This window comes from Triticum aestivum, chromosome 4A, assembly GCF_018294505.1.
Source record: "Triticum aestivum cultivar Chinese Spring chromosome 4A, IWGSC CS RefSeq v2.1, whole genome shotgun sequence".
NCBI lineage: Eukaryota > Viridiplantae > Streptophyta > Magnoliopsida > Poales > Poaceae > Triticum > Triticum aestivum.
Window position 1 is genome coordinate 237,957,200 of NC_057803.1, and position 27,476 is coordinate 237,984,675.

The 27,476-nt window shown below is 45.8% G+C and overlaps 1 protein-coding gene across 3 annotated transcripts in view; it reads right to left on the minus strand.

Annotated features, from left to right (window-relative positions):
• LOC123085908 (aminopeptidase P1) overlaps positions 1-27,260 on the minus strand; it is a 30,485-nt gene extending 3,225 nt beyond the window's left edge. For 2 of the 3 annotated variants that reach the window (XM_044507615.1, XM_044507617.1), the window contains exons 1-12: positions 27,020-27,260; positions 26,788-26,851; positions 18,775-18,914; positions 18,099-18,383; positions 17,843-17,965; positions 17,512-17,772; positions 16,755-16,841; positions 6,219-6,286; positions 5,413-5,476; positions 3,945-4,079; positions 3,779-3,859; positions 3,075-3,129 (exon numbers count right to left, since the gene is read on the minus strand). In XM_044507615.1, the coding sequence (XP_044363550.1) occupies positions 3,075-3,129; positions 3,779-3,859; positions 3,945-4,079; positions 5,413-5,476; positions 6,219-6,286; positions 16,755-16,841; positions 17,512-17,772; positions 17,843-17,965; positions 18,099-18,383; positions 18,775-18,914; positions 26,788-26,851; positions 27,020-27,133 (1,477 nt within the window). In that variant the 5' untranslated portion in view covers positions 27,134-27,260. The remainder of the gene's footprint in view (positions 1-3,074; positions 3,130-3,778; positions 3,860-3,944; positions 4,080-5,412; positions 5,477-6,218; positions 6,287-16,754; positions 16,842-17,511; positions 17,773-17,842; positions 17,966-18,098; positions 18,384-18,774; positions 18,915-26,787; positions 26,852-27,019) is intronic. The other variant, XM_044507616.1, reaches the window with a different exon arrangement.
• Positions 27,261-27,476: the final 216 nt, after the last annotated feature.

A 27,476-nucleotide genomic window follows, 5' to 3' on the forward strand; every position in this document is an offset into this window, starting at 1 on the left:
CTAAAGGACCAAGTCCCTCCGCTAAACGTTAAGGCGCAGTTATCGACCCTTCACAGAGTTGATCTATCAGCCTCTATAAAGAGGAGAGCACCCATTAATGAAGAGCTCTTTTCCCTATTTCTCTATGCCAATTTACTTTCTGTACTCGCTTGCTTCCGCGTGATCGACAACTTCGTCTACACCTCCCGCTTCGTAACCCTTGGACTGGACTCGTCGTTAAAAGTTGCGGAACACGTTATCAGCACGTCCGCTCCCCCAACTCTACCCTGAGCCTCCATCGAGCAGGCTCTCGTTGATTCTCACAAAGGTATTGATCCGAAATATTGTTTCAAAAATGGATTCCTCGTTTAATTTTGATTATGTTTTCCCGATTCCCATAATTTCCGGAATTTTTGCACCTAGCAAGACCAGCAAACTTGATGCCGCTCACCAATGTTGATTCTTTATTCGCTTAAATGAGTTTGTTGACTACACCGGGGGGAGATGGTGCCAGAAGGCAGACGAACAAGACAAGTCTTCCTGAAGCTCATAGTGTGCGTGTCAGTGACACGTCACTGAGCATGACGCACACCGAACTGCCAGTCACCCCAGTGGTGACCACTGCCGACTACTACGACCGGGTTGCACCACTTCCATCATGCCTTGGCCTCGATGGCCGCCACAAAATCCTGTTGTCGACTGCTTGAGGAGCGTTGACATGCCATGCACAAGCTCCCTACGTGCCCTACCATGCCAGATGTGCACTAGCTGCCCAAGCCGTCAGCCATGCTGGACACCATGCGCTGGCATGCCCGTGCAGCTATCGTGCCCCATCGCATTCGTGCCATGGTCACGCTCTGGCAATGCTCACGCACCGCCCATAGGCCACCGCCCGTGCACATGCCGCAAGCTTTGCTCGAGCCGAGCTCGCCGTCAGGCCCCTGCTGGCCTCGACAACACCTCAAGCCACCGAACACTAGCCACGCACCGCCGTCTGGTGCATGCTGAGCTACACCTCGCTCGCAAGGCCAAGCCGCGCCATCTTGAGCTCTTAGCGTGCCCGATCTATAGTCGTCACTAGCGCGCTAGCTAGCTCCACCCCTGCGGCGCCAGCTCCGCTCCAAGCCGTTGACTGCCAGTCATGCACTGCCTTGCGGGTCAGTTCACACGCCACGAGCATCACCGCGTCGTCTGCTTCTGGCTCCCGAGCACCCCACCCCGCCCTGCACCGCGGGCTGCTGCTTTCAGCCCCAACCGTCGTCTCCACCACTGCCAAGTAGTGGAAACCCTAGTCGCCACACCCCAGTAACGAGTTGCCACGGTTTTGGGCCGCTAAGGGTTGTGTGGCATATAGCCTGATTCAAAATAAATAGAGTGGTTGCATTCGGTGTTAACTGGGCCAAGGCCCATATTTGCTCACTGTCTTTCAATTCAACACAGATATTTGTAGTTTAGCCCCTATAGTTTCTATGTAGTTATGCGATTAACATTCTTGGTTAATTATTTTACGCCTAAGCCCCCCAAACTATCTATTTTTCTAAAATGCACATTTTTAGGCTTAAAGAGCCTCTAGGGTGTGGTTTTTGCGCTAATTTCAGGTTTTGACGCACTTAACATGCTACCTTAATGTACACGATTTTATTATATGCTTTTACTGTCATGGATTAATTGTTCATTACTTCTAATCGTCAAGTATTGCATATTTTAGCATGTTTTAAAATATACTAGAATGCCATTTTGGTGAATAAATATGAACCATCATCGCCTTTACGCTATCGATTACCCAATGTAATTCCCCAAAGCTTGCATTAATTGCTGATGGCCAAAATCAATAAACCAAGAGACCAACGGCTTGGCCATAATGGGGTAGATTACCCCAACAAGCATTCGACCTAGAGATCATCCTCGAATCCAAGTGAATTTAGAGGACGATAGGATTGGGGACCCAGATGGTCCTCACCACTCATAGGGGAATACCTAGGCAATGCATTTTCTTGAACTCCCATCTCCACGAGACCCTGCAAAATGAGTACATGGCAGAACACAGTGCCCTAGCCCTTTTGGACCGCTCTCGAAAAGCAATTCAAGAGGCTGGAGCACATAGTTTGCCTCCATGAGATGACGGAGTAGAACCTGGTTGTGCAACCACTTTGGAGCAGGGTATCTCCATTGTCCAAAGGAGCACAATCTACTCCTATGGTGGCGCCTTAGAGGTACCCATGGTAGAGCCATTGGCGTTCACCCCTGCACCCTAACTCGATGTTGATGCTATCCTAGCAGAAGTTCTCCTACGAGGAGATGCTTAGCCGGCTTGCCATCTAGGCTGGAGTAATTGGCTCCCTTGTTCACTCCGCCTGGTTTCCCGTTTGTTTATATGGTTCCTTAGGCTAAACTGATACGCTCATTTCGGTTGGGTTGTAAGCTCTATGTTAGCTAAACCTTATTCATTACCTTTGGCGATTGAACGATGTTTCATTATTACTGTAGCTCCTTCCTCACTGAGAATTGTGAATGAAAACCTGCGAACACTCCCCCCTCAAATCCCACCCCCTTCAGCATGCATCGGTAGCCGTTCACATTTTTGGTATATAAAGAGGAGAGCACCCATAGTACGCACAGTTGATGAGAATCACTAGTAATGATTTCTTCCCATATTTCCTCTGTCAATTTACTTTCTGTACTTTTGTGTGCTTCTGCGTAATCGAAAACTACAACTATGCCTCCCGCTCCACAGCCCTTGGACAGGACTCGCCAACAAAGGCTGCGGGACATATTTCATCATGTTCCCAATTCTTTCATTGTAATAACTATGCTGTGCAGATAGCAAGACTTTGTTTGGACTTTAGATAGTGTCCTCTAAATATGACCTACTCCTACTTCAGACCTGGCCTTACATGGAAATATTTGTTGCCACACATGATGCATGCCTCACAAGGTTAATCCAATAAAAGCATGGCTGATCACATGTCAAACTTTTACAATATTTAGATAATTTTCTCTACAAAAGCTTTGCCTGCACAGTGCTATGCATATGCATAGATTTCTTGAGAAGGCACAAGAGTTCACGTCATAAGAACAGTGAAAAAACGACTCACCTGTGGTCCCATTAGGAAACACAGCAGCATCTAGGGCAATGTGGCCTTTCAAGACCTATTTTCGATATTCAACACCACTTTGGTATCAGCATGAGATCAAACATAAGTAGTCCAAAAATAAAAATTAATGTGGAAATTATACTAGATGTGAGTTATCACAGCATATACTTAGGTATTGGCAATGGATCAAACATAAGTTAAGTATTTAAGATCAGAATTACTTTACTTAATAAGGTAAATAAAATAGCATGCCTACTTCAAATATCAAACTGCCTTTAGTTGAAATATAAACATGAGTGTTCTAACAGCAGAATAATGGGACAGGCATTCAGAGCACCGATAGTAGTAGTAGCTGAGCTAACAAGGTGAGGTGTTTGGATATAGTGTGACAATCATTGATCAAACTACTAATTGAGTAACAAGGTTAAGCTGTAAGCTCAAGGAATTCTTTAACTCCATAAACAGAGAGTTCATAAGGTGAGAACACATGAAAACACCGTGATTGATGCCACGCTTGAAGAAATAATATTCCGAAAAATATACAAGCTGACTCCATATCTCATAATAAATTATACCCCCTCCGTCCCAAAATAAGTGCCTCAACTTTAGTACAACTTTGTACTAGAGTTAGTACAAAGTTAGAACACTTATTTTGGGACAGAGGGAGTATATATTAAGAACAAGTAAACAAAAATAGAACTTACAGCTGTGTAGCATGATTTCTGATGCTCTGAGGGTTTACCAAAATGTACAGTTCTTGTAATGTCTGTAGTGCCATCCAGGTACTGCAAGTATACCCTCACTAAATTCATTCGATTCTATGGAATCCACAAACAGAAAATTGCAGTTCAAGACAGATATGTACTCAACCTGTGCCCCAGAGTCACAGAGATATATTTTATCAGCATCAAGTTCTGCACATGTATTTGCCTCAGGAGAATAGTGAATTATTGCTGCATTTGGCCCCACAGATGATATCGTAGGAAAACTTAAACCTTTAAAATGCTGCAGCAACATATAATGACTGGTCAAAGCTGATATGTATCAAGAGATTGAATGCAAAATGCCCACAAGGAATGGGTATCAAAATATAAGTTTGTATAAAACATGCTAAGAAAAGATGTTCCAAAAAAATACGTATTTCAAGAAACAATGTTCCAAAAACACACATATTTCAAGAAACACCACAACACTACATATTAGTACCAATGTCATCCCGACACATAGTTGCAGGGAATCTGGGTCACCCTGGTCGAGAAACGAGGTCGAGGGTAGCGGGTGGACAGCCCACCGGAACGAGGTTCAAGGGGTATACCTCTTCAGGACGCTAATTGGTGTGGATCGCGATCCAAAGGTTTTCGGGTCAATGCCCCGGTACGATACATCAGGTCGTGGCATGCGATCCCAATTTTTGCATGGAGGGAAAGAAAGAATTTTACGATCTGCACTGATATATTTCCCAATATTGCAGGGAGGGAAAAGATCCCGCCTGAAATTTCACACAATAAAAATAAAAATTGATTATAAAATGGGACCACAAGTCAGCCCATGGCGTGATTATTACTTTCCTACGAAGCGTTGGTCGCACAACTATCCCCAAATCCCTCTTCGTCGGTTCATCATGAAAGCTCCAGTCTGGCATGGATCAAGCTCCAAGCCTCCCCCCATCAGACTCCACGTTCTCCTGTTTGCCTTTCCCACCATTCTTTTTGCCTCGTGCTTCCCTAATCGGCATCGAAATCTCTAGTGGCTCGCCGCTCGCGTACGGCGTATTAATGGTGGGAGCAGGACAGGAGACGCCGCATATGGCAGCGGACAGCACAAATGGCCATCAGCTTAGCAGCAGATCGTGGAAGGGCGAACTCCGGCAGGCCGGAAGAGTTCAGATTATTGAGTGCGATTGCCTGGTAAGCATCAATTCCCCATGAATCGATCTAGGTCAGCGTCCATCGATCAGGGTCGCGATCCGACAATCAATCTAGCTCGACCCGACATCGTCCCCGACCCTGATCGGGGTCAATCGGCCCCGGGACGGGAATCACACCCTTGACCTGCGAACCAGGCTACTATGCCTCGACATAGTAACTGCATATCTATGCTCTACTAATTTACTGCAAAAAAAAACACCCACATTGGAATTGCAAATAAAACTAAAAAGCACCTAGGGGGCTTATCTTAAGCCTCAGTTTAGGGTTGTGACAAACTTATAATGGGACACACAAGAAGTAAGTAAAACTGGCTGATAGGATCATGAAAAGTGGTTTATGTTTAAGCAGATTCCGTGAATACTGTCAAGTGACTTGCTGGGATGGTAAATTCCATAAATACTGCAGAATACCTCTTTCTCCGCACGGAAGGCTTCGAGTTTATCACTGACAGAAACCTCAGTAAGTTTTATTTCCCTGAAGTACAAAAAGAGCAGATGAACATAACCAAATCCCTGGTCTCTGACCCTCTAATAAACAACAGTAAAACATATGCATATGTTTATCGTTAGGATGCAGAGTGTAGGGCAAATAAATCATTCAATAGGTCACGTAGCATGGATGCAAGAACCTTTTTCATGTACTGGAAAATAAGATGCAAAAAGAAAATTCAGTCTGATAGTTGAAACTTGGAACTACAAGGAATGTGCCTGTAGAACTAACAATATGTTATTGTTGTAACAATAAGCCAACAATAGAAGTGCAGACTAGTAATACTGCAGTAGAAACAGATCTCATGGTCAGTTAAAACAATCAGACGCCAGAGTGAGATATTTGAAGGAACCACAATTTTTATCAGTACCACTACTGAAAAAATGACACTACGCTCCCCATAATCATCATGAACCAGTTAAGTCTCTTTGCTCCAAAGACTGCCTAATTATGTATCATAATCGTGATGACATAATTAGGTGTTCCGTTACAAAAGATTGGTCAATGATGAATCGTAAGTTCATTTATCATAAAGCCACTTAGTCTTATAAGACATGCACTTCTAATGCAAATCCCCACTCCAGAAAACCACGTAAAATGTCTAGCAGCCTACTCTAGGAACATATAATAGTTTTCCTTGTGTAGTAATGCTTGGCTCTAGCTTAGACTAAAGACAGCTCACAGGATGCTCAAAAAACAAACTGCAAAAATAAAAGGGTAAACTCACAAATGCTCTTTTTTCTGTGATCCATTGGCCTCACTGAAGTAACCAGAGGCCCCATAGTTCTCTTGCATCTGTGATTAGAGGAAAACAAAATTAATTAACATCAAAGCTGTTAGGAATATGCAACTTGTATTCCCATGAGGCCATAGGCCGATATATATGCATGTACAGGCGTGTAACATATGCAGAAAACCCCTTATACAACGGGATAAATACAAAAGGGTACATGACTTATATTATAACTCTAACACCCCCCCCCCCCTCAAACTCATGGTGGATGAACAACACTGAGTTTGGAGAGATAAAAGCCATGTTGTGCTCTAGTCTGGGCCTTCGTCATGAAATCCGCCAACTGTAACTCGGAAGGCACATACTGAAGAGCAATAACCTGATCCTGCACACTAGCGCGCACATAGAAAGCATCAACACCAATATGCTTGGTGAGCTCATGCTTCACAGGATCACGCGCAATGCTAATAGCACCTGTACTGTCAGATAAGAGCAGAGTCGGTGTAGTGACAGAAACACCAAAATCCTGAAGTAACCACCATAACCAAGTCACCTCTGCCGTCAAAAGAGCCATTGCTCGCAACTCAGCCTCGGCACTCGAACGGGAACTGCAATCTGTTTCTTCGTCTTCCAGGCAATGAGAGAACCACCAAGAAAAACACAGTAAGCAGAAAGTGAACGGCGATCTAAAGGATCACTAGCCCACGTAGCATCCGAATAGGCCTGAAGCTGTAAAGAACTGGAGCGAGGAAAGAATAGACGATGAGAGATCGTGCCCCGAAGATATCGGAGAACAGGAAGCAGATGACTATAGTGAACCGATGTGGGAGCAGAGACGAACTGACTCAGAATATGAACCGGATAAGAGGTGTCCGGACGAGTGACAGCTAGATAGACAAGGCTGCCAACAAGATGGCGATAACGCGTCGGGTCAGGGAGAGGATCACCATCAGTAGCACGGAGGTGAACATTGAGCTCCATAGGAGTCTCAACAATGCGCTCGTCAATAAGAGCGGCACGAGCAAGAAGATCCTGGATATACTTTTCCTGGGATATAAAAAAGCCATCAGAGGTAGAAGAGACTTCAATCCCAAGAAAATAGCGAAGAGGTCCAAGATCAGACATAAGAAACTGCTCACTGAGACGGGCCTTTACAAAGGCAATATACTCGGGGTCATCCCCAGTGATGATCATGTCATCAACATAGAGAAGAAGAAGAGTCCGACCACGAGGAGAAAGGTGAATAAACAATGCTGGATCATGAACACTTACTGAAAAACCATCGGCAGTAACCACAGAGGCAAAACGCTCGAACCAGGCGCGGGGGGCTTGCTTAAGGCCATAGAGAGAGCGACGAAGACGACATACCATGCCATCAGGAACAGAATACCCAGGTGGTGGCTGCATGTACACCTCCTCACGCAGCTCACCATTAAGAAAGGCATTCTTAACATCAAGCTGAGATATAGACCAGTGGCGTGCAGAGGCAACGGCCAGAAGTGTACGAACAGTGGTCATATGGGCCACAGGAGCAAAAGTCTCGTCATAATCACGACCATGCTCCTGCTGAAAACCACGAGCCACAAGACGAGCTTTGTGACGCTCAAGAGAACCATCGGAGCGAGTCTTAACCTTGTAGACCCACTTACAAGTGATGGGACGGACTCCGGGAGGAAGAGAAACAAGATCCCAGGTACCAGTGCGTTCAAGAGCAGCAATCTCCTCTGCCATCGCAAACTGCCATTCAGGATGAACAACAGCCTGACGATAAGAAGTCGGCTCAAGAACAGCAGCACCACCGGTGGGAAATCCAAAGCGATCAACAGGCTGACGAGGACGAGAACGCAAGCCATAAGTAGGCTGAGAGGAAGATGATGACTCATCCACAGAGGCATCCACAGGTCGTGAACGACGAGTGCAATGCTGAGGAAAAGATGGAACAATAGAAGGAGGAATCGCCAAGGTAGAATCGGGGGGTGGCGACGAAGAAGTCACCGGAGATGAAGGTGTAGAATCCGGTGACATGCTAGGCGAGGAGACCGGGGAAGATGGTGGCTGCAAATCGACTAGAGGTGGAGAAGCAGAGGGAGTGGAACGAATAGGCACAGGCTCGACAGGGGTAATAGGTGAGTCAGGAAAAGTGAGGAAAGAGATATCCTCCACTGAAACAGTCAAGGAGGATGTGCGTGGGTAGAAGGGACGAGACTCGTCAAAAGTCACGTCTCGAGAGATACGCATCCGACGACCGATAGGATCCCAACAACGATAGCCCTTATGCTCATCACTGTAGCCTAAGAAGACACACTCAACAGACTGAGCGGTCAGTTTGGTGCAAGTAGAACATAGCAAACACAACCAAACAAGCGAAGCATCGAATAATCGGGAGAACGATCAAAAAGACGCTTGAAAGGAACACCACCCTGTAGAGCAGCGGAAGGCTGTATGTTGATAAGATAGGTGGAGGTGGAGACGGCCTCACCCCAAAAATGAGGCGGGAGAGAGGCAGCAATCATCAATGCATGAGCCGTCTCAAGAAGATGTCGATGCTTTCGCTCAGCCACACCATTCTGAGCATGAGCACCAGGACAAGAGAATTGAGAGAGAGTTCCTTGCTCAGCAAGAACACCATGCAACATCTTAGAGATATACTCGCCAGCGGAGTCAGCACGAAAAACACGAATGGGTGAAGAGAACTGAGTATGAACCATGGTAGCAAAACGCTTATAAATAGACAACACCTCACTACGAGAAGTCATGAAGTAAAGCCATGTGTAACGAGAGAAATCATCTATGAAAATAATATAATATTTATGACCACCTTTCGAAGCGAAAGGAGCCGGACCCCAGACATCAGAATGTACTAAATCGAAAGGACGCTTAGACACTGACTCACTATGTGAATATGATAACTGAATCTGCTTGCCAAGACGACAAACCTGACACTCTTAAGAGACATCTCCTGAGACAGACCCCAGAAGACCCCGACGAACTAAAGACGACAACCGAGAGCCACACAGATGACCAAGTCGATGATGCCACTGCTGGAAGGAACCAGTAACGGAGGCGACTGAAGCGGAGGAATTGGCGATGGTGGTGGCAGCGGAAGGAACATGAAGCCAGTCCAACTCCAAGACCCTGAGAATCACGGCGGCGAGGGCCAGCCCCAACCAGAGTGTGCGTGCGACGGTCCTGGACAGAACAAGAGTCAACGTCAAGGATGACGCGACAACCAGAATCAGTAAGTTGACCAGCAGAAAACAGATTCATAGTGAGTCGAGGAACATGAGCAACATCAGGAACAGAATAAGGAGTGGAAAGATTGCCTCTACTAGCAACAGAAAGTGGAGTACCATCAGCAGTGAAGACATGAACAGGAGAATCCAGCAATCGAAGAGAGGACAAAGTGGAAGAATGAGAAGACATATGAAAAGAAGCTCCAGAGTCCAGAACCCATGGGGATGTACCTGTCTGTGTAGAGGGCGGTTGCTCAGTGCGGGAAGCATCAGTCACAGAACCAGCAGTACCCGTCGAGGAAGAACCTGAAGCCGCGAGCAGACGCTTAAGTCTCATAATATCCTGCTCAGTCAAAGCAATGGCGGAAGTTGTCGAGGTAGATGATGAAGTCCCTGAAGATGATGATCGCGCCTTGCGCAGGTGTTTCCTCTTCGTGTAGCACTGGGACTCAATATGACCATCATTGTTGCAGTAGTCGCAATGTGGACGGGGGCGACCTGAGCCTCCAGAAGGAGTGGGCAAAAGCGGCGGAGCACTCGAGCAAGAAGGGGTCGGTGCAGCAGGTGGCGTGGAAGAAGCCCGAGTAGCGAGCACAGAAGGAACCTCCAGCAAACCAGCACCACGTAAGCGAGTCTCCTCAGCACGAATCTCAGAAAGCGCCTCCATGAGAGAAATACGGCCACAAGCAAACAACTGAGCACGTCGAGGCTCAAACTCCTTACGAAGCCGAGACGGGAACTCGTAGACGCGATGAAACTCCAAATTGGCCTGGACAGCCTGGCAACAGGGGCAAGTACGACAACCAGCACTGCGGAGAGAATCAAGCTGGCGCCAGATAGCAGAACTGTGCACAGAAGTCATCAACAGTAGAGTCACCCTGCTGAAGAGCATGCTCCTGACGGACCACAGAAAGGTATAAGGCATCACCAGAAGGCTGATAGCGCTGACGAAGACGGGTCCACATCTCAAAGACAGTAGGAAGACCCAGAAACTCAGAAGCAAACTGAGGCAGAACACTAGCAGTGAGAACAGCTACAGCACGAGCATCATCATCAAGCCACTGGGTGTAAACAGTCAGAGCACCATGATACGTCTGAAGAGCCTCCTCATAAGCCAAAACCCTCTCATCATAAGCACGAGCAGCAGCCTCAGCAGCAAGCTTAGCCGCATCCTTGGCGGCCTGATTAGCATCCGTAGGAAGAACCGATGGAGTCGGCGGAGTAGGAGCCACCGGATGAACCGGACGTGGCGGACAACAGACCTCGCCAGAAAGAACACCCCGAAGACGGATGCCACGCATGTGAATGCACATGAAACCAGTAAACTCGGTGTAGTTAGTACCATCGAAGATCACCGGACAACGAGGGACAGCAACATAGCCCGATGCAGCAGACATTTTTTTTAATAGAGATCAGCGGGAGCAGGAGATCAGGGGCCCTGCGTCGCTTGGGGCCGGCTGGGAACGAGACTGCAGCTGGGAGCAGCGTCGAGCGAGACCGGCTGGGGAGCGAGGCCAGCTGGGGAGGGATTCGCTCGGGAGGGCCGGATCGGAAGATCCGATCGGGAGGGGCCGGCTGGAGATCGAGCCTCTCGGGAGGGCCGGCTGGGTAGCAAGGCCAGCTGGGGAGAGTCCGATCGGGAGGGCCGGCTGGGGAGATCCGATCGGGAGGGCCGGCTGGAGATCGATCCGATCGTCGAGGGCTTCGATCGAGAGACTCAGGAGATCGAGGACGGGGGCTTCGATCAAGAGCGAGATGAGACAGGCGGCTGGGAATCAATAGCACGAGTTGCAACGTGCAGACAAAATTAACCTAGCTCTAATACCATGTTAGGAATATGCAACTTGTATTCCCATGAGGCCATAGGCCGATATATATACATGTACAGGCGTGTAACATATGCAGAAAACCCCTTATACAACGGGATAAATACAAAAGGGTACATGACTTATATTATAACTCTAACAAAAGCAAATAGCAAATACCAACTAAACATGTTGAACAGGATCATTGGTAAGCATGCCATATCATCAAAGTACATGAGCTCCATATCAGATGCAAATTAAGGGTGTGTTTGGTTGGAGAACCAAGTGGAGTGTAATGTCATGGTTCCATTCCAGCGGGAATGGGACTGGTTCTGTCTAGATGGAGCAGAATAGTTCCATTCTAGCGTTCGGGTTTTTTTTTCGAGAAAACGCCAAGGGGCTAGCGTTTCATTTCATTGAAAAGAGGGGTTTAAAGTTAGAGAACGAGGAGGTAGTTTACAATCAGGCAACAGTCATTAGTGTACATCCCAAGTTGTTGGGAGGACTACTCTAAGTCCAATGGCGCCTGCCCTGGCCCAGAGCCGGGCCTCGTCCTTAATGCTGCCTACAAGGGATTGAACGGACGGGCGCGCATGGTCGAAGATGCAATCATTTCTGTGCTCATTGTTTTTAAGGCGGTAAGGCGACCTAAGGCGAGAGCACCACCCGCTCTAGCGCCTAGGCGACGCTTAAGCGCCTAAGGCGGACGCCTAAGCGCCTAAGGCAGGCATATTTGTAAGGCGCTGCCCAGGCGCCTTATCGCCTAAGCGTCGCCTAAGCGTCCAAGGCAGGACGCCTTAAAAACAATGTTTGTGCTTCCAGATCATCCAGGATGTGAGGAGTGTCGCTGAGGCCAGGCCCTTGCGCATTGGTGTTGGTGTGTCATGCCTAGCAGTGTGCCACTAATAGAGCAGGGATCGGTCATTGTATTCTAGCGTTTGGTTGGAGAGATAGAATGGAATAAGTATGATCAGCTCACCTCTTGCATAAGAATGGTGAGATTAAATTACCTCACTCGAATACACATATATTCTCAAAAACCATAGCTCTTTGGGTATAAGCAACATACTTTTTTGAATTTTCATTACCATTTTGTTAGTATTTGCAGCACAAACAATTCATAATATACATCTCTTAAAAGTTAAATAATATGTTTCTATTTTTTTAAGCAGGAAAACATGTAGCAGTCATGGGCCTGTGAGCGTCCAAGTTAAAAGTAAGTTATAAGAGCATCTCCAGCAGCTCCCCTATTCCCAAAAAGATCACGTATTAGGGGAAGTTGACATCGAAAACGCGCTCCACCAGTTTCCCTAACACAATAATTTTTAGGATCTCACCCAAAAACACCCCATCTTCCCCTATATAGAAGAGAAGATGCATCTTCCCCTATATAGAAGAGAAGATGCATCTTCCCCTATATTTTTTCCAATGCATGCCACGTCAGAGCGCCGCCGCCAATTACCGTTGGACCACCGTCAATGCTCGCAGGACCGCCGCCGGACCACCATCGTAAGCCACTAGCTCCGCAGCCTACCGCACCAGGCCCCCACCCCAGCATGCCGCCGATCACCGAAGCTCCGCCAGTGTCTTCCGTGCCGGTGTCTTCCGTGCACACGTGCACACGAGAGAGAAAGAGAGAGATAAGCCACTGAAAGGTGTGGCACATATGTCATACTAAGTATAGGGAAAGTTGTATTGGGGATCTGCTACAGAAGCACCCTGTGAAACCCAATAAATTTATGGGGAGAACCCCAATCACACTTATAGGGAAGGTTTTTTTGGAAGTTGCTGGAGATGCTCTAAGCAAGAAAGCACGTAAATTGTATACATATGCTTTCATTACCTTCCTGTGAATCAAAATTCATTGTTTCCTGTACTACTTTTTCCCTGATTTCGCTAAATCAGGTGTGCATGGGCATCAATCAGGCTGAGGTCTTGGTGGGATTTGAGCTTTACGAGGGATTGCTTCTGGTAGATTGCCAGTAAGGACATGTACAATGGTTGATAAGATAGTCTTAACTTAAGACTTGCATGTAATGGTTGATAAGATAGTCGTTGTCTCTGATGACATCCTTTTAAGGACGTGTACAACGCCTTGTGCGCCTAATCCAGGAGTTTGAGGTCAGGGAGGCTTTAAAAAGGATGAAATGAGGCAAGGCGATGGGCCCTGATTGTATCCCCATTGAGGTGCAGAGAGGCCTCGGAGAGAGCGACGTATGGCTAACTAAGCTTTTCAACCTCATTTTTCAGGCAAACAGGATGCCAGGAGAATGGAGGCGGAGTATATTAGTACTCCCCCCGTTTCTTTTAGTTTGCATGTAAGATTTGATCAAAGTCAAACTTTGTAGAGTTTCACTACCTTTATGAAAAAGAAAATCAACATCTACAATACAAAAGTTATATGTTATGAAAACTAATTTCATCATGCATCTAATAATATTGATTTCATAGTGTGAATGTTGATATATTTTCCTACAAAGCTAGTCAAACTTTATAGAGTTTGACTTTGAACAAATCTTATATGCAAACTAAAAAGAAACGAAGGGAGTACCAATCTTCAAGAACAAGGGGGATGTTCAGAATTGTACTAATTATCATGGAATTAAGCTGGTGAGCCATACAATGAAGCTATGGGAGAGAGTCATCGCACCGCTTAAGAAGAATGACAAGCATGACCAAAGATCAGTTTGGTTTCATGCCTGGGAGGTCGACCATGGAAGCCATTTTCTTGGTATGACAACTTATGGAGATATAGGGAGCAAAAGAAGGACCTGCATATGGTGTTCATTGACTTGGAGAAGGCCTGCGGTAAGATATTGTGGAATGTCATGTGGTGGGCCTTGAAGAAACACAAAGTCCCGACAAAGTACATTACCATCATCAAGGACATGTACGATAGTGTGGTGTTTGAACAAGTGATGGCGACACTGATGACTTCCCGATTAAAATAGGACTGCACCAAGGTTCAGCTTTGAGCCCTGATCTTTTTCCTTTGGTGATGGATGAGGTCACAAGGGATATAAAAGGAGATATCCCATGTTGTATGCTCTTTGCAGATGATGTGGTGCTAGTCGATGATAGTCGAGCGGGGGTTAACAGAAAGTTAGAGCTATGGAGACAAATCTTGGAATCAAAAGGTTTAAGGCTTATAGTAGAACTAAAACCGAGTACATGAGGTGCGGGGTACTACTAGGCACGAGGAGGAGGTTAGCCTTGATGGGCATATGGTGGTACCTCACAATGACACCTTTCAATATTTGGGGTCAATGCTGCGGAAGGATGGTGATATCAATGAAGATGTGAGCCATCGAATCAAAGTTGGATGGATGAAGTGGCGTCAAGCTTCTGGCATTCTCTGTGACAAGAAAGTGCCACAAAAGCTAAAAGGCAGGTTCTACAGCACAGCGATTCGACTCGCAATGTTGAATGGCGCTGAGTGTTGGCCGACTCGCAATGATGAATGGCGCTGAGTGTTGGCCGACTAAAAGGCAACATGTTCAGCAGTTAGTGTAGTAGAGATGCGCATGTTGAGATGGATGTGTGGCCACACAAGGAAGGATCAGGTCCGGAATGATGGATATGCGGGATAGAGTTGGGGTAGCACCGATTGAAGAGAATCTTATCCAACATCGTCTGATGGTTTGGGCATATTCAACGCAGGACTCCGAAAGCTCTAGTACATAGCGGACAGCTAAAGCGTGCTGATAATGTTAAGAGAGGTCAGGATAGACCAAACTTGACATGGGAGAAGTCCGCAAAGAGAGATCTGAAGGACTGGAATATCACCAAAGAACTAGCCATGGACAAGGGTTTCAACTCTAGCCTACCCCCAACTTGTTTGGGACTAAAGGCTTCGTTGTTGTTGTTGTTGATGTTAATAGTTTGTGCATGTATGATATTTCTTCAAAATGCAATTTTTGTGATAATTTATATGTTTGTGACAATATTTCTTGTAAGATTAGACTTCATACACAAGGATTTAAATTGGTAGTACAGCCTTTTGGGAGTTCAAAAGCCAAGCTATGGCACTTTGTACCACTATCCTAACGATGACCTCTATAGCACGCCATTTGGTATTGCTCACTATCAGCTATAGCTAAAGTATTGTCTTGTACGTGTGCATGGAACAAAAATAGTCTGTAATCATTTGTACACGCAAACTTAATCCAAAACGACCATGTATGTAACTAAATAACATGAAACAATAGAAACCCTAACAATGAAGCATCCAATCTTTCTTGGGAGGTTGTTTTATGTTGGAGCTTCGGCCGGTTGGCGACTTCCTCAAAGCGACTCCCACCGGCACTCACGATGTGACAACCAAGAAAGAAAATAGTCATCTATCCATACATTAATTAGTTATTAAATGATGATTCTCCTTTGTCCTTACTTGGTCAGTGTTTTTTGTCAGACCCTTATTTTTTTACTTTTACTTTAAAACACTATTGTAAATACTCCCTCCGTTCCAAAATACTTGTCTTTCTAGAGATTTCAACAAATGACTACATACGAGGCAAAATGAGTGAATCTACACTCTAAAATATGTCTACATACATCTGTATGTTGTAACCATTTGAAATGTCTAGAAAGACAAATATTTGGGAACGGGGGGAGTAGTTTCCACGATAGCTGGCATAGCTATAACGATGCCACAAAACGATTTAAAACCTTGTTCAAGCAAAATATAGGGGTAATCCTACCACATAGATGAGAGGGTCATCACAAACCCACTTGGTCATGTTCATCCATCAACCAACACTCCAACGGACTCATCCCAACCATCTCTATCCCTCAAACCAAACAAACACCCAAACTGGATTATCCCATCCAAAAATAGGGATGACCCTAACCCATCCTTAACTATCCCAAGCAAACACATCCTTGGTCTCCTCTTCACTCTCAACCCCCAACTTAGCCTCCTGCTCCTTGGGGAAGCCACAGGAGCCATCAAGGCATATGTCTCCCCTAGTGCTGGCTAAGCTCTACCACCTTTTGATGTGTAAATCACCTCCCATCCTCAAGAGCAGCTTCACGAACAGCACCTCTCTTACAACGTGGACAAACCCGAGAGCACGCCAGAGCAGAGAACTGGGCTAGTAGGCTCGGACGAGAACCACGAAAACCAGCAAGTGCATGGTCCTCAAGGGCAAGGATGAGATCGACCAGGTCGGGTTATGTGCAGCCACATTGTCGAGGCCGCTCAGCCAAAGGAGGTGATGTGACGGCCTGTGGTATCAGAAAGGGCATGGAGGGTAGCAGCCGCGGCCGTTTAGCCCGGTTAGAAGAGATTTGGGCTGTGAAAATGGTAGAAACTGCAGGATGGGGGCGTGAAGCGGGGCAACCGCATCACTAGGATCTCTTGCTGGAGTTCCCATGCATGGCGGCAAGGGAAGGCGGCTTAAAACCCTAGATGTCAGATCCTAGGAAGCGGTAGGGTTATGCCATGTTTTAAGTCACAGGGCATTTACAAGTAAAAAGTCTAATTAACTGACCTGATTATCCAGCCAGGCCAGGTATTGCACAACAGCTGCACCATCTCGAATGTGTGCCTTCCTCAAACCAGTCAGCTCCATGGGATTCTATATCATCATTACCAAATTTAAAATGTTTAGGCAAAAAAAAATACTAAATGATTAAACTTGCGAGGTCATATAGCTTATCTTGCATACCCGTACGTACTAACTGAAATGCACACTATGTGCTTATGCAAAAATACAAAGTGAAATAAGAAAAAATAATATTGCTTGAACAAGATACACTTTTAGCGTGCAAACTATTATATCTGTATTCTGCATAATAGTTACAGGATATACTTCTAACATGAAACATTTGTTTAATGTGATAATATATGTTCACAATCAAAAGGGATATGATCAGTACACACAATTATGGCAAAACCTGTTTTTAACACTTCATTATCTTGATAGCTGATACCAATTTAACTCATTTGAGCGACTCAATGTTAACACTTCTCTTTTTTTCAATGCATCCTCTTGGTGCTCCTAGAAATTACTGAGCTCATTTATCGAGCACAATTTAGGCACATGCAAGTATCAAGGTCTCATGCTTGATCATGAAGCATAAATTTTCTTAACTACTAGATTTAGGGGAGTTTAAAAAAAGATGGTATGTATGTCATAGTCCATTGGAAAAGCTAAAGGTGATTGCAGTCTACTGGAAAGGCTAAAGGTGATTGCATGCACACAAATTTCTATTAAACACACATGCATACAAAAGAAAAGAAAAAACCTTGACAGCCTTTGGTAGAGCAATGGGCGATTGCAGCATCAAAGCTTGATCTGGTCTAAGCTTTGAGTAGAGTGCAAGGCAACACGAATTTGAATCAATCCAGATTTTGGAATGTTCCGCCACGTTGATATCCTTTTCCATGTGCAAGCTACCATTAACTGCAGAACCTTTTAGCTGTCCAGATGCAAGCAAGCTCACATCCAGCTGAACCATATCATACTCTCTGATATCAATACCACTTTCAGACATGTAATTCTTAACCTGCACCAGATCACCATTAACGCCACAATGGAAAAATTGCAAATTTTAAATATTCAGTTTACTCACTGACCTCAGTTGTTACTTTTCTCTTATCCACATAAAAGAAGGCACCATGCAGGGTTACAATAGCATAAGAATGAACCACTGGGCTGTAATGCACATCATTTCCCCGAACATTGTACAACCAAGCAACCTAAAATGGGGATTTATATGAAGAGGAAATTAAAATGATCATAAATCCTATAACATTTGAGAAAATAGAACAGATTCAATTTAATAGACCGTACGGAATGAGTGAAACCGAGATGCAAATCAATTAACTGTACCTCATCAAGGGCAGTAATTATAATGCCACTAGCCTTTTCATGTTGTAACTTTTCTCTTAACTGCTTCATCTTTTGTGCTACACTACACCCAGCAAATTCTACAGGGTGCACAATTACAGGTGTAGCATCATTCGGAGGACGATCTTTCCAAACTTCATCAACGAGGTCAGAGGAAAGCTGAAACAACATCTGATTCTTCTTTAAAAATGCTTGCTCATATCTCTGAGCAGAATCCACAGAGATGCACCATGAATCAATTCCAATAACCGCTTCATCCGAGAGATTCTGAGAACAACAGTGGATTTAGTTTTTACAAATTAAATTAGAGAGAAGAGTATTCAATTAACAGATGATGAAATGGCAATGAAGTTAAGGCGTTCACAATTTTGACATATTCCACAACTCTTGAAGAAATAACAAGCAGTTTCAATTACAGATTGATTGGTGTGTTTCCTTAAATGCTGAAGCTCAACGCTTATATCTATGAAGACAGAACTCTGAGGAGATAACCTTGCTATGGTGTACAAGAAAACCACATTTGCAGATTCACATCACTGAAATTGTGGCAGAACTCAAAACGGACAGCATAGTAGGTTCCTCGTCATTTGTACAAGTTCTGTGTGGTAGATTAGAAAATTGAACCAAAAATGTGCAAGGGAAGGTGGTCAATACTTACATCAGCTATCCAGACTTCGACTGGTGGGTCTTCTCCCATGCGCATGAGTCTCCACCGATCGCTAAGTTGATTTGTGGCCTGCAAGAAGTATCGTCCATCCGTCCATAATAATGCCTCCTTTGTAGTGATAAGGGCCAACCCTGTATTATAGGAATTGAGGATACGAACCAAATAAGACTCATGACAACTAAGTAAAAGGAAATAATGAATATCAGGCTCGGCATGTTGCAACACCCACACTTTCATATATCCATACCAACATAATAATTCAAATCAATAAAGTCCTTTATGATGAAACGAGAAAATCCAAAATTTTAATCCATAGCAACACACGGATATATAGCTAGCCCTACCCATACTCTTTATGACAGAATTGATGGGGGCGAGCGTCGATGTGCCATGCCATCTGGTGTTCATCTCATACAGGTGGAAGCTCCACAGCCCCAACCTGCTATCCGAGGAAACAATAATGGGATTGGTGGTAAATGACGGTGACAGGAGGAGATGATGTCAGAGAGATCGACATGATGGAAAGGGCATCCTCTATGGGATTTAAGGGAGAAGACGGCAAGTGTAGATAGTATGCAAGGGGAAGGGGCCGGTGCACAACTGGAGAACGTGATGACGGATTCATCACAGCTGCAAAAAGGAGAAGTGGCTTGGTGCGCTTAGATAGAGGAAAAAGTATATGTTGTTCCATGGCAACGAACAGGAACTCAACTAATCGCATAATAAAAGCTAACCAAGCCTCAACAAAGCACGAAGCTGATACTGGATTCGATCAATTGTTCACCATGATGACTGTCAGCGCTCCTTCTGTACCTGACGGCAAGTACAACGACGCCACTGAAGCTACTGTTGATGTTCCAGCTCTTGTCGACAACTCGTCCACATAGGAAAATGGCCGGCCCAAGTCCACCAGGCCCAAGAAGACACCACAGTGATTTGACGGCCCAAGCTGGGTTCGCTAGAGTACTTATAGCCATTCTATGCGTTGCGTGTGAGATGGCAGGGATTTGAACGGCTTCGGCCAAGACTCGTTCTCCTGTAAACGGATAGAGGTGTGGGTGGTTGGGAGGAATTCCTCTATCTGAATTCAAATCCCTAGCTCGAGTTCCCCTTTTCACGGCGTGGTAGAGTAGATCGAGAAGGGAGCTCACATATGGTATCAGAGACAGCGATCTGGAGGTCCCGCGGCACCGCCACAACACTCGCCTCCTCGACCACCGGCGTCGTCAAGCCATGGACAGCCTCAATTCGGATGGGCGCGCCTTCTTCGATCTCCTCCACTCCGAACTCGATCTCCGCCTGCAAGAGCAAGGTGAGCAGCTGATGCAGTCCATGGGCAAGCTCCTGAAGGCGAACAACTCCACGCTCGATTCGCTGATGTCAGCTCGCGTCGAGAGGATCCGCGACGAGCCGGCGCTGGATCAGGAGCAGTTTAGGGTGGACATCCGCAAGGCCGAGTGCCCCGAACCATCGCCCAAGGCCGACGGGAGTTCAACTTCACACACCGCTGGGTTGGGTCGCCGTAAGACCGCTGCCGATGCCCTTGGCTCTGAATAGGAACTCCGGGGGAAGGCTCATAACGCCTATGTGTCTCCTCTGGTTAGAGGTGCGTGTGACTCTAATCCTATTTCCGTCCCAGTTCACGTGAAATTCATGATGTGGATGTGTCTGAACCATCGTCGTTTTCTCTGCATCTGGAAATGCCAAATTTGACGGCAATAATCCGCGTCTCTGGCAAAATTGTTGCGAGGATCAATTCAAGTTGTGGAGCACATCCGTTCATCGTTGGATCGCATTGGCTACTACTGCTCAATTCGAGGGTCCTGCTGCTCGTTGGCTCAAATCCCTCCAGCGCCGAATGCCGTCTGCTAGTTGGTCTGAATTTTGCTCGGCACTCCATAGCAGGTTTGGCCGTAATCAACATCAGACCTTACTCAGAAAGTTATTTCACATTGCTCAAGTTACTTCAATGGAAGATTATATAGAACGCTTTGCCGAGTTGTATGATCAGTTAACTGCATATGAAGATGCACCCAATTCTTTGCATTATACCACAAGATTTTTGGATGGTCTGAAGCCTAGAGTTCCTATTGCTGTAGCACTGCAGAAGCCAAAAGATCTCGATGCAGCGTATGAACTTGCACTGTTGCATGGAGAGCTTGGGGAGGGATTTACACCCATGAACACAGCTTCTCAACGGAAGTCTGTAGCAACTACTTGTTCTCCTTATTCTAAGGGGCACAGTGGTGAAGACCAACGAGTTACTGACACTCCTAAACCGGTTCACACTGATGATAAATGGGCTGCTCTCAGGAATTACAGTAAGTCTAAGGGGTTGTGTTTTGTTTGTGGAGAGAAATGGTCCAAGGACCATGTGTGTAAGTCCACCGTGCAGTTACATTTTGTCCAGGAGATGATTGAGCAACTCCAATCTGTTGCAGGGGATGAATCTGAATCGTCTGACACTGATTATCAGTCTGTTACGTCTGTGCATAGTATGAAGTTGTCAGCTGCAGCTGTGGGCAAGGAACCTGAAGCTCCAGTGTTTCAGTTGGAAATTTGTGTGCAAGGGCATGATCTGATCTTCTTAGTGGACTCGGGGAGTACTCACTCCTTTCTGGACAGTAAGTTTCATATGTTGCAAGGCATTACTGTTACTAGACCTGTTTCAGTTACTGTTGCTGGTGGTTCAGTTCTCAAGTGCATACAGTTTCTTCCTGCTTGTGAATGGACTTGTAATGGTCACACATTTACTTCCGACCTTAGGCTGCTTCCATTTACATACTTATGATGGTATCTTAGGACTGGATTGGTTGGGCCCAGCACAGCCCTATGTATATAGATTGGGTCCAGAGATGGATGTCCTTTCAGTGGCATGGCAACACTGTAACTTTGCAGGGGCTTTTGTCAGAAGAATGTGCTCTCACTTGTGTTTTTGTATCCACAATTCAGTTGGAAGAACATCAGCCAACACTTCCTGAGATTCAAGTTGTTTTTAGATGAATTTGAGTCTGTCTTTGCCCAAACAAACAAAACAAACAAACAACAACAAAGCCTTTAGTCCCAAACAAGTTGGGGTAGGCTAGAGGTGAAACCCATAAGATCTCACAACCAACTCATGGCTCTGGCACATGGATAGCAAGCTTCCACGCACCCCTGTCCATAGCTAGCTCTTTGTCGATACTCCAATCCTTCAGGTCTCTCTTAACGGACTCCTCCCATGTCAAAATCGGTCGACCCCGCCCTCTCTTGACATTCTCCGCACGCTTTAGCCGTCCGCTATGCACTGGAGCTTCTGGAGGCCTGGGCTGTCTTTGCCCCTCCTACTGAATTACCACCTAGAAGGTCCTGTGATCACACTATACCTTTGATTCCTGGAGCAAGACCTGTTACAAAAAGACCATACAGAATAGTGCCTCATCTGAAGGATGAACTGGAAAAGCAAATTGCAGAACTGCTGAAATCTGGTATGATAAGACCCAACACAAGCTCCTTTTCTTCTCCAGTTTTGTTAGTTAAGAAAAAAGGTGGTGAATGGAGATTGGTGATTGATTATAGAATGCTTAATGCCATTACTGTTGAAGGAAAATATCCATTGCCTGTGATTGATGCATTATTGGATGAATTAGCTGGAGCTGCTTGGTTTTCTAAACTGGACCTTAGAGTTGGTTATCATCAGATCAGATTGGCTCCTGGGGAAGAGTATAAGACAGCATTTCAGACACATAATGGGCATTATGAGTTTGTGGTTATGGCTTTTGGAGTGACAGGTGGTCCTAGTACATTTCAGGGAGCTATGAATACTACACTTTCTCCTGTCAATAGGAAAAGTGCCTTGGTTTTCTTTGATGGTATCTTAGTTTTCAGCAAGACATTGGAAGAACATGTTAAACATGTCAGGGAAGTTTTGCAGATGTTGAAAGCAGATCAATGGCAAGTCAAGTTATCTAAATGTGCATTTGCTCAAAACAAGATAGCATATCTGGGGCATGTTATCAGTTCTGAAGGTGTATCTACTAATCCTGGTAAAGTAGAAGCAGTGAAACAATGGCCCACTCCTACAAATGTCAAGGATGTCAGAGGGTTTCTAGGGTTAAGTGGTTACTACAGAAAGTTTATTAAACATCATGGTCTTATTAGTAAGCCTCTTATTGAATTGCTAAGGAAGGGGGTGCCCTTTATTTTGTCTGCTGTTAGTGAAGAAGCTTTCCAAACACTGAAACTTGCATTGATTCAGGCTCCTGTCCTTGCTTTACCTCAGTTTGATAAACAGTTTGTGGTGAAAATGGATGCTTGTGACAGTGGTATTGGGGTTGTTCTTATGCAAGATGGTCACCCATTAGCTTATGTCTTTACTGAGTCCTCAGAACGGAGCTTTATCTGTGTATGAGAAAGAAGATATGGCCATATTACTAGCTGTGGAACAATGGAGACCTTATCTCCAAATTCAGGAGTTTCTAATCAGAACTGATCGGAAGAGCCTGGTACATTTACAAGACCAAAGACTGCACATTGTATGGCAACAAAAAGCTCTCACTAAAATGATGGGGCTGGACTATCAGATCACTTATAAGGGTACTGATAATTCTGCTGCAAATGCCTTATCCAGGAGTGTCGGTGTTCTCGGAACGGGGTACCCAGACTTGCCTGCCTGCGGCCCGGAGCGTGGCTCCATCAACGGCCCGATACGGCCCAGCTTCGACAGCGACAACTCAAGACCCTCGCGAGGGGGCCAAGCCTCATGAGGCGGACGACACCAAGACCTCCCTGGGGCAGCCTCGCTAGGCTGGCTCCTGAGGAGCGAAGATATCTATGCAAGGGGCACCTCGCGAGGTTCGCCTGACGTGAGCCATGACGATCAAGGCCAGGCGGGCGCCAGCGGGCGTAGTGTACCAGTTTCCTCTTTGGTGCTAAGGAGGCAAGCGCAGGCGAGGAGTCCCGAGGCATCAGGCAAAGGTTTTCATATCGGTGCAACAAGACCAAGACCAGCAGGACGGCAGGACGGAGGTCATCGCGGAGCCCACAGCAGCGTCACCACCAGAGCCTTTTGCAGGCGAAGACTATTTTTGTCAGGATAGCTTGTACTAGTTGTCCCTTTTCAAACTTGGCCATTGTGGGATCCCTTCCCGCCTAAACATTTGGGAAGAGGACCAAGGCCACTATAAATAGGACCTAGCCACCACCGTAGTAGGAGACGAATCACTCAGGCCACCCTTACACTCACCAGCTCATCGAGCTCAAGAACACCTCACCTCCTGAGGCTGTCCATTCACTGTACTAGTTCATCCTCAGCCCCTCGAGGCAATCCACCCACAAACTGGAGTAGTGTATTACACCGCAAGGTGGCTCGAACCAGTATAAACCCCCGTGTCTCTTGTTCTTTGGGTTCGTCGAGCTAGGCCGTGGAATCGTTGAGCGAGCGAGTCGGGGAGAGAGTGTTCTTCGTGCGCACCCCAGAGTTCGAACCTCTAAGGGTTTGCCGGAACCCGTAATCCGACAAGGAGACCTGCCAACTCCCAGGTTTTCCACATCTCTAGTTCACAACCTACCCGGTTGGAGGAAGTTGTGGCTAGTCATGCACATGATGACAAAGCAATTGAGCTTTTACAATAACTCTCAATACAACCAGCTGATAAACCTCATTATCAACTTATCAATGGTGTGATTAGGTACAAAGCATGTACTCCCTCCATTTTTATATACAAGGCCACAAACTCAAATTACAGATACCAAGGTAAAATTTAATACATGTTTTGCAAGCTAGCTTTTCTTTTCGTTTACTGGGGTCATTAATACATCGCATGCATGCAAGAAAATTGAGTGAAGGAACTAACTGGGTGTAATTATGACTGCACACATGCAAGTATTAAAAAGTTGCTAGTACAAGAAAACATCATTAATTTTTGACTCGATTACTGTTGGTGGCCTTGTATAGATGCAAAATGTATATTTCATAGTGGCCTTGTATAAGTAAATGGAGAGAGTATCTAGATTGGCCAGCATCCTGAATTGCACTTGAAATTTTTCTCTGCTTTTCATGCTAGTCCAATGGGAGGACATTCAGGTTTCCCTGTTACTTATAAGAGAATTAAATCACTGTTTAAATGGCAAGGGATGAAATCTTTTATTAAAGCTCAAGTGCAGTCTTGTTTGATTTGTCAGCAGGCTAAACCAGAGAGTGAACCATCCTGGTTTGCTTTCTCCCTTACTAGTTCCTAAGAAGGCATGGGACACTGTTACTATGGATTTCATTCCTGGTCTGCCATCTTCTTACCAGTTTGACTGCATCCTGGTGGTAATTGATAAGTTCACTAAGTATGGCCATTTTATAGCTCTCAAGCACCCCTACACTACTCAGTCTGTTGCTGAACCGTTCCTGGAAAATGTGTACAAACTCCATGGCATGCCTGCTGTTATAGTTTCTGACAGAGATCCTGTGTTCACTAGTATCTTTTAGAGAACCTTGGTTGCTTGTACTGGAGCTACTCTTAATATGGGTTCTGCTTATCAACCTGCTACTGATGGTCAGACTGAGAGGATGAACCGGCAGGCGAAGGGGTACTTGCATTACTTTATCAGTGCTCACCCCACTAGATGGAAAAAGTGGCTCTCCTTATGTGAATTCTGGCACAATACCAACTGGCACTCGGCCGTGGGCAAATCACCATTCGAAGTTCTTTATGGTTACTCACCAAAATGTTTTGGGATTCCAACCTCGGATACGATGGCGCCAATGGACATACAGCTTTGGTTGGATGAACGTCAGGTGGTTCATGATTCTGTCCGACAGCATCTTCTGCAGACCCAACAGCGAATGAAACACCATGCTGACAAGCACCGCACTGAACGTCTTTTTGCTCCAGGCGATCTTGTGTTCCTCAAATTACAACCGTATGTGCAGTAGAGCTAATCACAAACTAGCCTTCAAGTTCTATGGTCCATACAAAATTCTGGAGCGTATTGGAGAGGTGGCATATCGCTTGGAGTTGCCGGAGACCAGTAAAATACATCTGGTGTTCCACGTTTCTCAGCTGAAACGTTTTGCCATGATCCTCAAATTACAACCGTATGTGCAGTAGAGCTAATCACAAACTAGCCTTCAAGTTCTATGGTCCATACAAAATTCTGGAGCGTATTGGAGAGGTGGCATATCGATTGGAGTTGCCGGAGACCAGTAAAATACATCTGGTGTTCCACGTTTCTCAGCTGAAACGTTTTGTCAAACCGCTCCATGAGGTCAAGACAGTCTTGCATCTTCTTTCACTAACTTGTAGTTCCTGTCAAATTTCTTCAGAAAAGAGTTCGCCGCTCTGGTCATCATACTGTAGCACAAGGGCTAATCCTCTGGAGTGACTCTTCTACGGATGACGCCACCTGGGAAGATTTGGAGTCCTTGAAGCAGCAATTTCCGCGTGCTCCGGCTTGGGGACAAGCCTCATCTCAAGGAAGGGGGGATGTCAACGCTCCTTCTGTACCTGACGGCAAGTACAACGACGCCACTGAAGCTACTGTTGATGTTCCAGCTATTGTCGACAACTCGTCCACAGAGGAAAATGGCCGGCCCAAGTCCACCAGGCCGAATAAGACACCACAGTGGCTTGACGGCCCAAGCTGGGTTCGCTAGAGTACTTAAGCCGTTGTATGCGTTGCATGTGAGATGGCGGGGATTTGAGCGGCTTCGGCAATGGATAGAGGTGTGGGTGGTTGGGAGGAATTCCTCCATCTCAATTCAAATCCCTAGCTCGAGTTCCCCTTTTCATGGCGTGGTAAAGTAGATCAATAAGGGAGCTCACAATGACAATGCTATCTTAGCTACTTTGAAAACCTCCCTGCTGCCGCTTGCAATTGCTGTAGCACACAAGTGGCAAAACAAGTTGCTACAAGCCTACAACAGCACAAACCTAGTATTATCAACTAATAGGCGGTGTTGTCGACCTGAACTCGTTGCAATTGGCAAAGGAGCGATCGACTAAGAGCTAAGAAGACGGATGGATTAACACTTACCAGCGCTCCCAGTGAACCCGGAGATGAATTGCCGCCGCTTGTCCCGCTCCGACACGTACTCGCTCTGCACGAACACGAACCAGATGAGCAAACCAATTCTCAACCATCGAGCAGAGGAACGAACCAGTAAAGCAGAAGAGATCACAAAACCCTAAACTCGGCGCAGTCGAGCCCGACAGGATCTGATCTACCCTGATCGGTTCCGATCGGCGCGGGCGGCAGGAGCAACAACCTGGTGGGCATCCTCGGAGGGGATGAGGAGCGCGTGGATCGGCGGCGAGTGCGACGCCATGAGCGCGCGGAGCTCATCCAGGTGCTGGTTCCTCGCCGCCGACGAGGACGTCATTATCCTCAACTTCTCCGTCACGTGGTCGGGTGTGTGTTTGGTCGCTTAGGATGCGATGCGTTCGCGGAGGAAATTGACTAGTATTTGTTCATGAAGTTTTATTAATAACTATTTTCCTGAGGTTTGATTATAACTACTACTCCCTTCGTTTTAAAATAGGTCTTTTGGTTCATAGGATAGGATTATCGTAAGAATAAAAATTTCGTAGAAAATGAGATGACATGTATCTCGAATCTTATGAATAGAAATAGAAAATGAGATGTCATTTGGTTGACATCAAAGGAATTTTTTCATTGAGTCTAGGTTCATTTTTATTTTCCTATGAAATGTGAAGGATAGAAAT